Source organism: Barbus barbus (assembly GCF_936440315.1).
Source record: "Barbus barbus genome assembly, chromosome: 37".
Lineage (NCBI taxonomy): Eukaryota > Metazoa > Chordata > Actinopteri > Cypriniformes > Cyprinidae > Barbus > Barbus barbus.
Window position 1 is genome coordinate 10,959,502 of NC_136715.1, and position 15,283 is coordinate 10,974,784.

The 15,283-nt window shown below is 38.2% G+C and overlaps 1 protein-coding gene across 1 annotated transcript in view; it reads right to left on the reverse strand.

Moving 5' to 3' along the window:
- LOC306856892 (ephrin type-B receptor 2) overlaps positions 1 to 15,283 on the reverse strand; it is a 146,891-nt gene that overhangs the window by 33,715 nt on the left and 97,893 nt on the right. Inside the window, exons 4-5 of the mRNA XM_079396429.1 lie at positions 2,693 to 2,848; positions 406 to 741 (exon numbers count right to left, since the gene is read on the reverse strand). Coding sequence (XP_079252555.1) covers positions 406 to 741; positions 2,693 to 2,848 — 492 coding nt within the window. The remainder of the gene's footprint in view (positions 1 to 405; positions 742 to 2,692; positions 2,849 to 15,283) is intronic.

Sequence of the window (15,283 nt, forward strand, 5' to 3'; positions counted from 1 at the left end):
ATAGTTAGGCTGGTTTCAGATTCAACCTACTCTGATCAGACAGGTTTGTTAAGAAAGAAGAAACTTGAAATTAGAAACTTTAATGCTTGAATCTTTCTCTTAAAAAATGCAATGCAATGCAACAACAACAACAAAAAACGCTAAATAAAGACAAACAGCTAAAGCATGGCACACTTAGCACACTACAGCTAAAAATGAAAAAGAGAACTTTAAATAAAAATAAATTCAATTAAAATTCATGATCAGCTATTATGTGTTTAAACAGGTTAACAAAAAAGAACAGGTGAATCTGAAAGAGTTAAAGGATTATGAATATCAAACGTGACAACTTTCTGTTGTACCAAAGCAACCACCTGGTTACAAAAAAAAATAAAAATTAATTAATTACTGAAGGTGTGGACTTACCAGCCTGGTTAGTAGTGATGTTGACTGATGCATATTGGGGTGAATAAGGGCTCTGGTCCGATACTCCGTTGACAGCCTGGACTTCAAATGTGTACTGGGTGTGGGCCAGCAGGTCACTTATGAAGACCCGGGTGTCTGTGAGTCCCAGCTGGCGTGGAACGAACTGAACGTTGTCCCCACAACGCGTGCAGCCTCCTCTGCCGCCTCCGCAGCTCTTGCAGATGATGTTGTAGACAACGTCATCGCGACCACCAGTTTCCCGCGGAGGATTCCACTCCAGCATCAGCGAAGTCTCGTTCACACTGGAGATGACGTTTTGAGGAGCCGACGGCACAGCTAAAAAAAAAACAAACAATATGCGCAAATTAATAGGTCTATATTTTTCGTGATTTAAAAACTACTAGAGTTATTCTGAAGGAAAAATTTGTTTCCCCTGTAAATGACAATGTACGAAGGGTATATATGTTTAATAATGTTAATAATACTACAATAATAAAACACAAATATTAATTTAGTACCTGTTAAATATATACAATTTCATTTAATTGTATTTATTTCCTGTTTTTATTATCATTTGGAACATGCAATTATTATTTTTATTTTTAAACTAATTGATTTTTAGTTTAAATGAACTAAAACGAAGTCCAACTTGAAATCCTGTTTTTACTAAATAAATAAATTCACACTTTGAGAGGATATTGGAGTGATAAATAAATGAAGGTAAGAAAAGGATGTATTGAATGTATGTAGCCCAAATGTATCGAAACTACCACTAAACCACGGCTCCGTCAACTTCGGATTTCATTTTCGGAGGGGACTAATAGTACAATGGAGCTATGTACTGTGTGCATTTCCATCATGCTAATTGAAATTATGATAACATCGCACAAATCATAGGCTTATTTGCATCTAGTGAAACTATTTCCGCACTGTTTCTGTGTTTGTAAACATCATTTGCGTTTGCTCATGCACATGCACAGCACGTTTGAAGGAGAGTAAGAGCACACCAAACAAACGCACCTCCAAGATTTCCTTCTGACTGACAGCCCGACTAAAGCTAACAATACCCTGTGTTTATCTTCAGCCGGCATGTGCTCCCAATTACACTGGGTGCTCCTCTAGGGGCATATGAGGTAATCAAGAAACAACTCACTGCCTTTTGCCCTTTTTAAAAAGCCAAAATAAATGGAAGGCTCCAATTGATTACTTTTTACAGTCGTGAGCCATTAAGACAAACCTCTGTCTTGAAACTACAGCTTTGTCGCACGAAAACTGTTTCTAAACATCCCATTCCCAGGTTAGTGGGCGGTAAAGGCTGCCGTTTCCTCTCTTTAATCAAGCCAAGGCCCACTGATCTTCAACTCTGTGACACGATGCTGCTCTCTTATGCACAACAGCTGGTCTCCTCCCAGGGCCAAGCTTTTGCAAATGGCTTTTGTAAAATAAAAAAAAGGCTGTCTCGTTCTTCCTTTTCTTTCTCCTTCTTCTCTGCCCCCACCTTGCCTCTTTCAGCGGGAGAGAAAAACATGCCGCTCATGACAGCGTAAGGAGCTGCCTGCTTCTCTCTCTTCGTCTTCATGGTCTTATCAGTTTCAATAATAGTGCCACAGGTCTGTTTTTCTCTGCCTGATCTGAAGTCATTGAGAATAAAGAGAAAAGGCTGCTGTTTGCAAGTGATGGAAAAAGAGGTGTGTTGTTGACTATGCTGTAGGGATCATGAGAATGAAAATGAGCCAGAGAGGTTAGGCAATAATCACATTTTCCTAACTTTCTCTGATATGTAGAATTGGAGTGTTTTGTCTATTTTAGGGAATCAGGATGTATCGATTTTTCAGTGCATTCATGTGCAGATATTATTCAAGATATTTTTTTCTTTGGTAGCAAAATATTTAATTAAATGCTGCAGTCATCATATTTTCAACTTATTTATATCAATTATGTTTTGTCATTTTATTTTAAATATTGAGTGTAAATGTATTTATAATTACATTTATTTAAATCTATTCAACTTGTGATTCATTTAAACTTGATTGTGCTAGAACTAAAACCTTTTATAATACATTTGATCTCAAATTTGTGCAAGATGCATATTAAAAGATTGATCAAAATACTTTTAAAATGAAATATTTTTTTCTATTACATTTAATTTTTTCATGCCAATAAAATGAATTATTATTATTATTATTAATAAATGATTATTATTATTGATTAAATCACAGGCATGAGTGACATTGAGAGTTTGGAAAATATAGTTTTAAAGTAGGTTTTTCATGTATTAGTCACGCACTTGTACAGGGCATCTCTAAGGGGTCCGAGTCTGTGCGGTAATATCCATTTCGGCAGACGCAGTTGGTGGCTCCGTTGTTGGTTGTGCGGCTGTTGATTGGACATTGCAGGCATTTCTCATCACCTTGTGCTGTCTTGAAGAAACCTGAAGGGCATGCTGAAACAAAGACAGAGAAAGTGATGAGAAAATACAGAGAGAAGACAGTGAACTTTTCAATATTACATGATTGCCAAGGGCCGGAACACCCTGAGGAAATGATGGGCCACTGGAGTCAATCTGAAATACACTTTTAAAGCATTTCACACATGTAAAGATAAGCAGTATAGTCAGGTAGACATAGCATGTTCAGTATATAGGACTGAATAATTCAAACTCTGTGCTCTTGCATGACACGTTAAGAGCATTCCACTTTCTGTCATCTGCTCATGGATGTTCTCGCTTTTATAATTAATAGGTAAGCCTACATAACAAAGTAAAGGAGGCAATAAAAAGATGGTAGGAGGGGAAAGAAACATTATACGCAAGTACAAATACACAGATGAGTGTATGTTTCATGTCTTATTGACCATGACTCATCCTTTCTTCTCTCCTTTTGCTGAATCTTGTACTTTTCACCTGTGACACCCTCCATTTCTGTTGGTGCTGGAATCCTTCCCAGAATTCAATGCACCTGCAGAGTGTCATGTGCTGTTTTTTAATCTGTCCTGGCCAGAATAGCTGTGTAAGAGAGCTCCCTCCAGGTAAGAGACTTCTATTTCTCCCAGAACTGTTAAGGTAATTGTCTTATAATCAACATGTAATGGCATTTACAACTATACATTTTGAGTGAAAGAGAACATGTAGGGAAGAACTTGATTTTATCCATTGAGAATTGATTGGATTGTAAAAAGCAGGTCTCCAAAGCAAAAATTAAGCCAAAACTGACTGACTGCAAGTTTGAGGTGGATTGCATGCACTTTTGAAAAAGCTCAAGTTCACCCTTGAGAGCATCTCAGTGTAATGGCAACATTTCTTTTCAAATCTATCTTACTTCCTGCTATTGATGTTAACCTTTATTACGTTAACCAAGCGTTAAAGTGACTCGCTATGTCTTTGTATTGAGTTCACCCAAGTGGATATTCATTAAATTATCTCTTTTATGTTCAGCAGAAGTCAGTCATATGGGTTCGGTTTTGTTTTCTGGTGAACTATCCCTTTAAGATCCGGAATGTGTATTTAGAAGATAAACAGGGTCATTTTTGATTTCATGACTATTTTTATGTTTGTTGTTTTAATCGCAATTGCTCTACCATAGAGCAGGAGTGTATTTTCACTCACATTCCAGAATTCCCTGGAGACCTTTCAGACCTGGCGAGTTTTCATGTTGTACTTCTCCATACCAAACAAACAAAGCACTTCCCAGTGAGTGGGAAAACTGACAAGCACTTGGCCGGGATAAACAGCACATTTCTGTGGAGTGTTTCCCTCTACACTAACCCAACCCTGAGTGCAAGAGAAAAAGACATCAGCCAGCGACGTCCCACATCCACACACATCTGGAAGGGGAGTCGGTCTCAGATCGCCAAGTTTTAAAAACCCCGTCACCCCATTCCTAAGGGGCGACCTTGCTTCCACGGCAAACGATTTCAACACACCTTCAATATCTGAACCATTTTAGGGAAGCTAAAAAGTAATAAAGTGCAGACGCTTCGGCCTCCATAGTCTAAGCTGGCAATCACGGCAAGGATTTGCGCAGTGGACCGGCCAAGGAAAATGTCTGTCGACGGGTTTATTTGGAGAAAGCAACTCAAGTCAGGGTTCAGCCGTACTCTTAAACACGCACAAATAAGCCGGGCTGCACATCTGCTGAGGCGGTGAGATCCCATTCTTACAGCTCAATTACAGGGGGCAGAGGTTAACTAGTGCCCAGTGGTCATTAAACAGGGGTGTGTTATTTCAGTGAAATGTTTCAGACAGAAAGGCTGCTATTCCCCATTTCCTCTCACCTGCTCACCCTGACCATCTCCCTCGATCCCATTTCAACACCCTGGCAAACCACAGGACCAGCTCAGCATCCAGAAACACTTTAGACTGCCATACACTGACACACAAATACACGTTTTTACATTCCTTCTTAGCACTCAACACATCCACACAAAAACACCCACGTGCTTGCTCCCTCTTAAGAGTTTAAGCAAACTTAGTCTTTCCCAAATCCAGCTGACAGGTTTCTATAAGCCTCTAGCAGGAAACCGACAGCCCAGTTTCCCAACACACACACATACACACACACACACACACACACACACATAAAAGTATAAAACTATGGCTAAATATCCCAGAATCCCAAGCGAACAAGAGTATAATAAACGTTTAGAAATGGACTGGTGAAAAAAATGCACAATGTGAAAGCGATAGAGCACCTCGGTTTAATATTAGATTTGACATGTTTTTCTTTTCACTAGCCATGTGTAAAGTGAAATATGAGGCTCGTGTGTTCGGAGAAAGTATCACTGGAGTCACAGAGACAAGCACAACTGCAGAGCTTCAGGATTTAGGATGAAACTCAGAGAGAAAGGTAATCAAAAACAGAAAAAGAAAACAGACTGGACCCAAATGGACTGAGATCAAAGAGAGAGAAAACAGGAAGAGAAGGAGAACTGTAGAAAGAGAGTGCTTAAAATAAATCAGCTTTTATCCTATTAATTTATTCAAAATACAATAAAAATGCAATTCATACATAACAATGACTTGAATACATCTCTTTTATGATGAGAATGTTTTCCATTTCTGAATTAATTCATTTTAATATATTTCTGGGGGGAAAAAGGTAAAAAATGTCAGGGTGATGCTGATATGAAAATCTTTAAACCATCAAATGAAAACAATATTAATGCATAATCATATTAGTTATTTAAAATATAATATTTGGAAAAAAAATCATCCTGTGATCGACCATGTGGTCTAACCAACTTGCAGAAAAAAATGTAACCCCCTGGGGTCGACAAACACGTTTTGTGGCAGATTTTCCTGATAATGTATGGGCATTTCATTGTATTTAAATTTCTTATGGCGCGATGATGTTTTCATGCTCTTTATAAAACAATAAAAGTAATATGAGTGTACACTGTAACATGATGAATGCTACGAGTCTAAGTATGTTTAGAACGTATTTATTATTAATAGCCTAGCCTGTTCAAAAATAGATTTTAATAACGTGCTAAACAATAATAATTAGTTTCTCAAAAATAAAATGTATTTTTTTATGATAATACAAAGCATGTGCGAGTCTATGGCTAAAAAACATATAAAATATATATATATATATATATATATATACAGATGCTCCTGATATAAACATGCTCTCTTTTTTTGGTTGTTAGTATTTTATTGAATCAGACACCTGCACCACAGATGATGAATCCTGCTGACTTTCAGTCTCTTCCAGCTGTTTTCCTCTGAGACAGCTGCACCAACATCAGAAGTTCAACTACACTGATATTCTATGGTAAAACAAGATCCTCGACTACTGATTATATTTTTTTCTTCTTGAATCCATGGAAAGTAGCAGAAACACTTAAATAACACGTAAATATCAGGTATGACTTACTTATTTCACTTGTTGAACAGAATCTGTTGCAGGAATGACTCAAAGTCTGTTCACATCTCTGTGGTTAGATCAGTGTGCACAATAATGTGTCTTTGACCTTCATTATGTATGTTTTGATTATACTGTGTTGTAAATAAAATACAAATAATAAAAAAAATAATAATAATTCAATCTCCTCACATTCTCTCTTACCTGCCTCAAAGTCACAGTCACACTGATGGGCCATTATGGGGCCATTAGGGGAGGGCCCTTTGTCTCTCAGGTGAAAATAACTTAATATTCAAGGCCATTGCCACTCCCTCGCATATACGCTTTCAATCACAATGTCTTTAAAAAATTTAAATCAATATATTGTTTTCTGTGAGCAAATAAACAAGAGGATTTTCACATAATTTTGAAGCAAAAATTCTAGGCTACAAGATCCAGTTCTCAAAAGTCTTGTGAACAATTGTTCTGTATGGTGTTCTTATTTCAGTGACTTCAAAATTGTAGTTTTTCACTAACCACGCATAAACGTTGCTTTCTCAAAAACATGTACATAAATGCTGCTAACATATTATTGTAGCCCAGTTTGTGCTGTTTACAGTGTTATTAGACTTTAGCCATTTATATTTTTATAAGCAACTGAAAAAAGCACAAATGTCAGGGCATATCAAAAGTTCTCGCTAAAATAAAAGCTAAATATAAAATATCATAAAGAGGACCCCTGTAGACCGTTATGACTATGTGCAAAGGTCAATAAGTATCTCAAAATGTCAGACAATATGACCTATTTACGAGATTACCTATTTGTGACTCCCCACAAACTTCATGTTATGATCTAATAATTCATGATATTTATTAAAATACATATTTTTTCTTTTAAAATGGTATTTAAAAAAAAAAAAAAACATGTACACAAAAAATGCATTTCTAAGAAATTAGAACATTAGAAATTAGATTTCTCTTCTATCATCATTGACCTTAACAGTTGTCTTAACACCTGATCTCGTAGTTTGACATACCCTAACTAGCGTTGAAAGGAAAATTATGCACCTTACCAACAAAAACAAAAACTAAGAGGGCCCGAGCCTCCCTCCACAAACTATGCCAGTATCCTAGAGATGGTTAGCTTATGCCACACTGATGAAGGAACCAAGTATCTGTGCATGACTCCACCACTTGCCGTCTGGGCATGACCTTGCATGTCTCCATACTTGCTTCCAGATGGTTCCATCTTACCAATGGAAATAATGTCAGCCGTGCTGAAGACGTGGGGACTGTGCTAAGCATGGCTGTTGAAGCATACAACTCAGCTCGCAGAGGCCTGTGTGGAGGAATGCAATTTGAGGATGAAGAGAAAAACAGTGTCAGCTGTAGCCCCAGGGATGATAGAAAGCCTGATTAAAGAGCATCAATGCTTTGATACAGCGCACATCCAGATTAGAACTGTCGCATTGTTTGATCACAATGTTTCTCCTGCAAGCTCGGCATGGAAAAAAAAAAACATACAGCTGCTTTGTTTTTTTGGTACAAAATTGAAATCTGTTTGTATAAAAAATAACAAATAAGGACACTTTCGAGACACGCTGGACCCTTTGGTGTCTTTTTGACGGGAATGATTAATCTGGTTCTATAATGAGCAAGAGATTAATTCATTTCGAAAAACATCTCTTGCTGAAACAATCAGCTTATTTACAGCATTAATTGATAACAGCCGGTTCATGCTGGTTTACCCTGACCAGTGTGTTGTTTAAGCTGGTTGACAAAAGCCCCGTTCACACCAAAAACGATAGCTATAAAGATAAAGATATTAGCGTCCACACCAGCGAACAATATCTTTTGTTAATTCTTAGCGCATGTCTTCTAGAGCTCGTTTTTGCAGGATTGATTCTGATTGGGTGTCAATGTTTTTATTGTTCATCAGATGGAAAAAATCATTCTGAAAATGATTCCAACGATATTGTTTCTCTGTGCCTTTATCGTTACAGTGTGGATTCTGCTGTTCATTAACACTGAGATTGATTTTTTTAACTATATCTTTAAGGTTATCTTTATAGTTATCGTCCTTGGTGTGAATGGGCCTTAAGACAGTCTTGAGATAAAGAAGAAAACTGGTGGTGACACCAGCACCATAGTAACTTATGCCAGTAACCAGATACAGGTGCTTCTTCAAAATTGGCCACTTTTATGTAATTTCCACCACACCAAACAATTTTGCCCCTAATATTTTTATAGCTTTTTTTACAACTATAAATTTAGCTTTAGCAACATCAATAAGTTGCCTATTTTATTCCAAATATGCTGCAAATGTAATTTTCACCACCATCATTTATATCACACAGTAAGAGGTGGTGGAAAAAGATGCTAGAGGGAATTACGCTTATGTTCAAAATTGTAGGGTTGTTAATATTTTCTGTTGTTGTTTTTAAACAACTGATGAGTCTCTTATGCTCACCAAGGCAGGAATTATTTGATCTAAAATAGAGTAAAACAATAATATTGCGAAATGTTATTATATTTTTTTCTATTTTAATTTATTTTAAAATGTATTAATTTCAGAAAAAAGGCAATTCTCCTGTGATGCATGTATATCCTCTGTTAGACATTATAAGATAATAAATTAAATAAACTACCAACTTTATTTTATTAAAGTCAAAAGTGCCAGTAGTTAAAGAAACACCCACAAACTGTCCATCTAATTCAGATCACATCAAAGAGGTTCAAGTCCCGTCATGAAGACCTTAGTTGTCGCATTTCGGTTAGAAGCGGAGAACCGCTTGGCGCTCTTTCAAACATTGCCTTGCTTGTGTTTATTGCCTCTAATAACATGTGCAGACTGAGGAAAAGGTAGCAGTGGCATAATGGCAGGCTTAGTGGGCTGTGTGAGTGAAATCCCATCGTGAATGAGTGCTCGGGTGCCAGAACGCTAGTCATGTTTTATTACAGGTAATTCGCTGGTGATTTCAAAGATTGCCAGAGCGTTTTCATCCAGCCTGATTTACGTAGGTGCTAAAGAAAGAGGCGTACACGCAGATGGCTGTATGTGTGCCGGGCTGTTTGGTAGCAGGGCAGGAATGTGTGTGTACATGTACCGGCGGAGCTGGCACCTCCAGCTGCATCCACTTCAGGAGCCAGCAGTGCAAACAACGGCAAAGCCTCGCGGGGCGGACATTTCCATTATGGCCGACTGGGTGTTGTGTGGGGTTCTCTACAGACGCTGCTGGCTGTACACGCTGTCTAATCCAGAGAGTCACAGACATTTAGGAAAAACACACAAAACCTGGTCACTCACGTGCATATGTAATGAACATTTATGTACCCGTACACGGAGTCACATGTCCTTCGTTCCCCACCAGAGTAAAAAAGCCTCTTTGTCTGGGGTGACTGTAGGAGTGACAAGCTCCCCTCCCTTTTTATGCTGCCTGTCTATTCAGCCACTCAATAGCTGGCTCAAAGTAATACATTTAATGAAAGCTACATTAAAGAGAGAGACCTGGGACACAGGGTTGTGTGTGTGTGTGAATATGTGTGAGGGCCTGTGTGTGTATATGTGAAGAGAGATGCATGGAAAAGAAAAACAGAAAAGTGAAGAACCAAGGGATGCTCGGTTTTGTTTTGCACAGCACAAAATGTGCTGAAAGCAGGGAAATGGGGCAGAGTCTGAGGGGTTTTCTGTATGGATGGGGGAAGTCCTATTGTGACCAGGGGGAGCAGTATGTGAAACAGATGGGTTGTGTGTTTGTTACACATCATCTACTTGTGCTTTAGAACAGCTTTATAAATAATCAAATTGCGCTTCAAACTGGTAGTGCTTAGAAACCTGCTGCTCTCAATGTATTTTCCCCAAAATGTACATTTTTAAATTGATCTAGTAACAATAATGCAAATATTTAAGTGTGCATGCTCATTTCCTCTATTTTTTCTAAGTTAGATTAGATTTGTTGTCATCTAATGTTCATACTGTTTATTGTAATGTTTTAACTTACATACTGTACATTTCTTCTTGCATTTCCCTAGTGAAATAATAAATACTAAAATGTATGAAACTTTTATTTCATGCTAAGTATACTACAAATACAGTTACATATTTATGTATTTAATAAAAATACACTGCAATTGTACTTTTTATTATACTTAACTGGTATACTTAAAGTCTGCTAAATTGGAACAACTAATTTTGTACTTAATGCAGAAGTAGTGCTGAAGTCCAACTAAAGATATACTGAAGTATATTAGATTCTGCTAAAGTGGAACTATTGCAAGTATACTTTAGGTACACTTTAAATATCTTGCCTTTAAGGGTCGATATCATTTAAAGATCGTACAATCCTCATAAATAGTCCAAATCATGCAATAATATTAAACGTAAGTGCAGACAGTGATTTGTCTCCTAATATAGTTGTACGCTAGTAGAAATAACCATCAATTAACAACAAACAGTACTGGATATTTTACATGATCAAAATATTTCATATTTCAACATGCACAAATGATGTGTAATATAAACATGCAAGAGTGGTCTTTTATGTTCTGCTTTAAGATTTACGTAATTACGTGGCCGCACAGACCAAGTGATGAACTACACACTAAAATGTAATAAAAAGTTCAGCATTCACCATCTCCTCCAGAGTGAGAGAGAGAGATAGAGAACGAGCTCAGTTTGGAAAAGCATCAGTGGGTCTCAGAATTCAATTAAGGCACAAGCCTGACCAGCTAATTCAATCAAGACTGTGTGAAAGCAATTAGACAACTGGCATTCGGCTCACCCTACCACACGGGCATAAATTACAAATTTATTTCCCTCTCTAGGTCTTCTTGTCTGATGCAATTAACATGCCAGGGACATGTTTGCCCGGCCTATTAGTGAGGGACCAGGCCATGGCCCTGGGAATAAAGGAGAGCATCAATGATCTTCTCTAGGTCTCCCAATGTCAACTTTGACTCTGTCAGCTCCATCAGTCATAGTAACTGGTAACACAAAAAAGGTTGACTTAGACATAGACTTAAGCAGTGCCATATGCTAGGCTGTCTTACCACAGCAAAGACAGAGTAGATGCAATATTTAATTTGAAAAGAACAAAATCGGTTACAGCCCATTCAGTAAGTCTTTTCAATTTATTGTGGATGAAAAAACTGTGGAATATTATGAATAAATATGGGTTATGGAATATGTCATGTTAGAATAGAAAAGGGTCCTGTCCAAACTGTTGCTATAAAATTAGAAGAACACAATTCCCTAGAATATCATTATATGCTTAAACATTAAGATTTGTACTCACAGAAATTACTAAAGTAGTCAAACATGTTCATTAGAAGGGGGTGACCCAATACTTTTGGCAATATAGTGTATAAACACATTCCTGTGACTCATAAACCGGAGCTCATAGCTTTGTGAGACTTTCAGAAGTTTGAATGCTGTAATTTGAGTGAAATTCCGACATACACGTGCAAACTTCTCATCAGAAATTAAGGGACAAATTAAGAACACACTGGTGGAGTGTGTGTAGAGAGATTACAGGGAAATGTGTGTGGCACCTGGCTCTGCAACAGCTGGAATGTGCATATGAGTGCATGTATGTGTGTGCGAGCGTATATATGCATTCGGCAAACATGCATGCCTCACATTTTAGATCAATGCATGGTCCCCACATGTTGCAGTCAATATACACGTCCACAGAGAGAAGGGAAAAAAACGCAAAAACCTATTCCAGCTCAAAAGGAAGTCCTCCCCCAAGATATTCAGATGGCTGAAGTGAGAAAATGTGTGTTGTAATTAGAATAGATCAGAACTGACAACCTACTGTACTGTGTGTGGGTTTGTCCATTTTTCAGTCATTCTACAGAACGGATGCCCACGAAGACATGTTTAAAAAACTAATAATCAACAGCTGTTGCCAACTCTATGCATTTTCACAAAAAAAATCTATAAACTATGTCTCTGTAAGATAATAAATATATAGTTATTTATACAGTATAGTGTAGTACAGTATGCACATAAATGTATAAGGCTTAATATGTCAATTAAATTATTTTAAAAAAATTATAATAATTTAAAAACGAAATTTTTTAATTCATTAATTTAGCTTGAAATTGTGCAATTTATTAACAAACACATTATATAAAAATGTATTTTCATAATCACTTTCTCAAACTGTAAAAGACACCAGTTTACAAAATGATGTTCTAAACATATAAAATGTTGGCCACAGAAAGGTCTGGTTGGTAGGTAAAAGGACAAAGAGGGCAGGAGGACACAGCAGAAACGCTGCCTCAGCTGCATTATTGGCCTTTACCGTAATGACAGAGAGAAACAGGACATCTGATAATGGCCCGCTCTCTTAGCTCCTTTGTTTGTTGTCCATAATTTGAAAAAATGGCAATGGGCAAATTAGTATTTTAGAGAGGAAGATGGATTCTGGCAATCATCAGATCACAAACATCCATACGTGGGAAAAAGGAAAACCCACTGAAATGGATTTCTAAAGCTATATCGGCAGCACAATTTCCTTCCCATCTTCAGCAGTCTGAATTACAGGAATCTGAAAAGGCTGCTAAGAAACAGACAGACAAGGATCATTTCGTGCAGGCGGATTGCCTGACAGAGGTCACAGGAAAGGTGTCACACATTTTGTATCGCTCCTTCTCTGGAGTCTGTTGCAGAGGATTGGGGAGGGGAAGAGCTCAGCAGTCACATTTATCTCCAATATACAGTAGATGGATTGTCAATGAGTGAGACAGAGATCAGTAAAGCCTTCCTGTAGGAAATCTTGGGTGAGCCACAGAACAGTCAGATGGGGGTCACAAAAGGAAACCCAACAGACACACACGCACACACATACACACACATGCAGAGCACTGGAAAATGCTGAACTCGGGTCATTCACAAGTTCTCAACATCAACCAGACCCTTGGCTAATTTAATTATGTTTTCAGTTACTGCAAATGTAGTACACTCATTTCCTTTTAACAAGAAAAAAATTGGATATCACATACACAACAAAACTGTGATCATCTTAAAGAAGGTCAAACTAAACATTGCCAACTGATATGACATGGCTTCACCTGACAAACGGATCTGGAGAGCGGATGCTGCTATTGTGTCTGCAATGTTACGACAATTTGTAACTGGAGTGGGTTCTGTCGTCGCCTGTCTTTTCCTTTCCTCTTGGGAGGGAAAATGAAAGACATGATGACTAAAGTGGTCTCATTTTTCAAGGTCTTTGTCCACCTTTGTGGGCCCCTGGTAACAGGTTACAATAGGCCACACCCACTGCTGCAAGATGACAGCTTATTTGTGTCTAACTACTAAAAATACAACTAGCCATTCAACATAATGATGAAGTAGTCCACTGTAACCGTAGGCACAAAGGCCAAGCCCCTTATTAGGATGATAAACAAGCAGATGAATCATGCTATTTTGGGTCTGAATGTTCATAATAGCTAGATCGACGCGTCAGGACCCTTTATGAGTTTTGACTGCGCCTGTCAAAGCCTTGGCCCCAAAACTCCAAACGTGCCCTTTCCTCAAGGACGGGGAAGTTGCCAGGGCAACCACGGCCATTGCCATTTAGGGCCCTCCCTGGTTGTGCATGCATCCCATGTTCTGGTCAAAGGCATGAGATGCCTCTTTCAGGAGGGGCGGAAGGGGAAAGGGGAGGGCTCTCCTCGCTGGAAACCAAGGTGTCTTCACAACAGAATCAAAATGAGATTGGAGGAGGAAGAGGTGTAGTTCTAAAAAAAAAGAAAAAGGAAGTGGTGTGAAGGCAAACAAAGAGAATCCGTCAGGCAAATGGAAATAGGCCTAGTTTGTGTCGCTGCATGGCAAGACTGGAAGAATGAAAGGTGTTTGTGAAATTATGCCATCGCAATGCTTTTCACCTTAATGCTTTAGACTGAGCCACACATACAAAAATCAATACAAACACAAAAAAGTCTTCTGTTAAAAGGACGGCAGTTTGTTCCTTGGGTAAATAATAGCTGCAAAGTGGGGAGTCGGCACTTGATCAGAAGCAGAAATGATAGAGAGAGAGCGTTAACGAAATTGAGAGAGTCAAAGAGAGAACGACAGGCAGTGAGACAGACAGGAAACGAGAGGGCTCTATTGTTGGCCGGCAGATGCAGTGTCTAATTGACAGAGACTGTCTGTGCAGCATCCAGTGACAGTGGCGGCCTCAAGGTGGGGTGCGAAATGATGGGCAAGCGGCATAAAGGAGCTGTGTGTTCCCTGTCAGAGCAGACAGCAGGAGAGGAAAAGGAGGGGACGGCTGTGGGGCAGTGGATCTAGGGAGAGCAGCTGGTGTCCAATCCTGTTGCGATCACTTCCTAGACATAAACGCAGATGCGCGCAGATGTACCCACGCACGCAAATGAAAACGGAATGAGTCTTGCAGTGTTCATTCGATTCCCGTCTTGTTTCTTTTACAAATCCCAAGATGGTATTTATGTAAGATTATATCAGTTCTGACCAAAAGTTTAATGAGCCTTTGGGGAGTCTGACCTATTATCTGTTCAATCTGCAAAAACAACAGCTGTATAATGCCTCAAGACACACAGAACCCTACGCACAGCATATGTAATGTAGAATTGTTTTTATATATCAATATCATTTACAGCAAAATCAATTAAGAGTCGAAGTCCATTAGTTTAGTTCCGTTAGTTTGGTATGATTGTGGGTAGGTTTGCATAGAAAAATAGCAGAGTGGGTATCAGTAAACAACTGTAGTATTAAATATGTACTGAGGATGATGAATAAAATGTTATTAAAATATATTCATACAATTAATTAAAACACATACATATACATTTTTGTACTGCTAAACAATTGTCGAATTCACATAACGATAGAGCAGTTGGTAAAATGATCAGCAGAATAAATGTCAGAAAGAATGCTAGAAAGAACAATAGAACAATAACTGGTCTAAGCGAGCTTTCTTGTACAAACGGGCAAAAACAAGATGTTGCTTGGCTTGAAGCAGAAATCCGCATCAAACCATGTCAATATTCAGCGTTTATTGTATGCT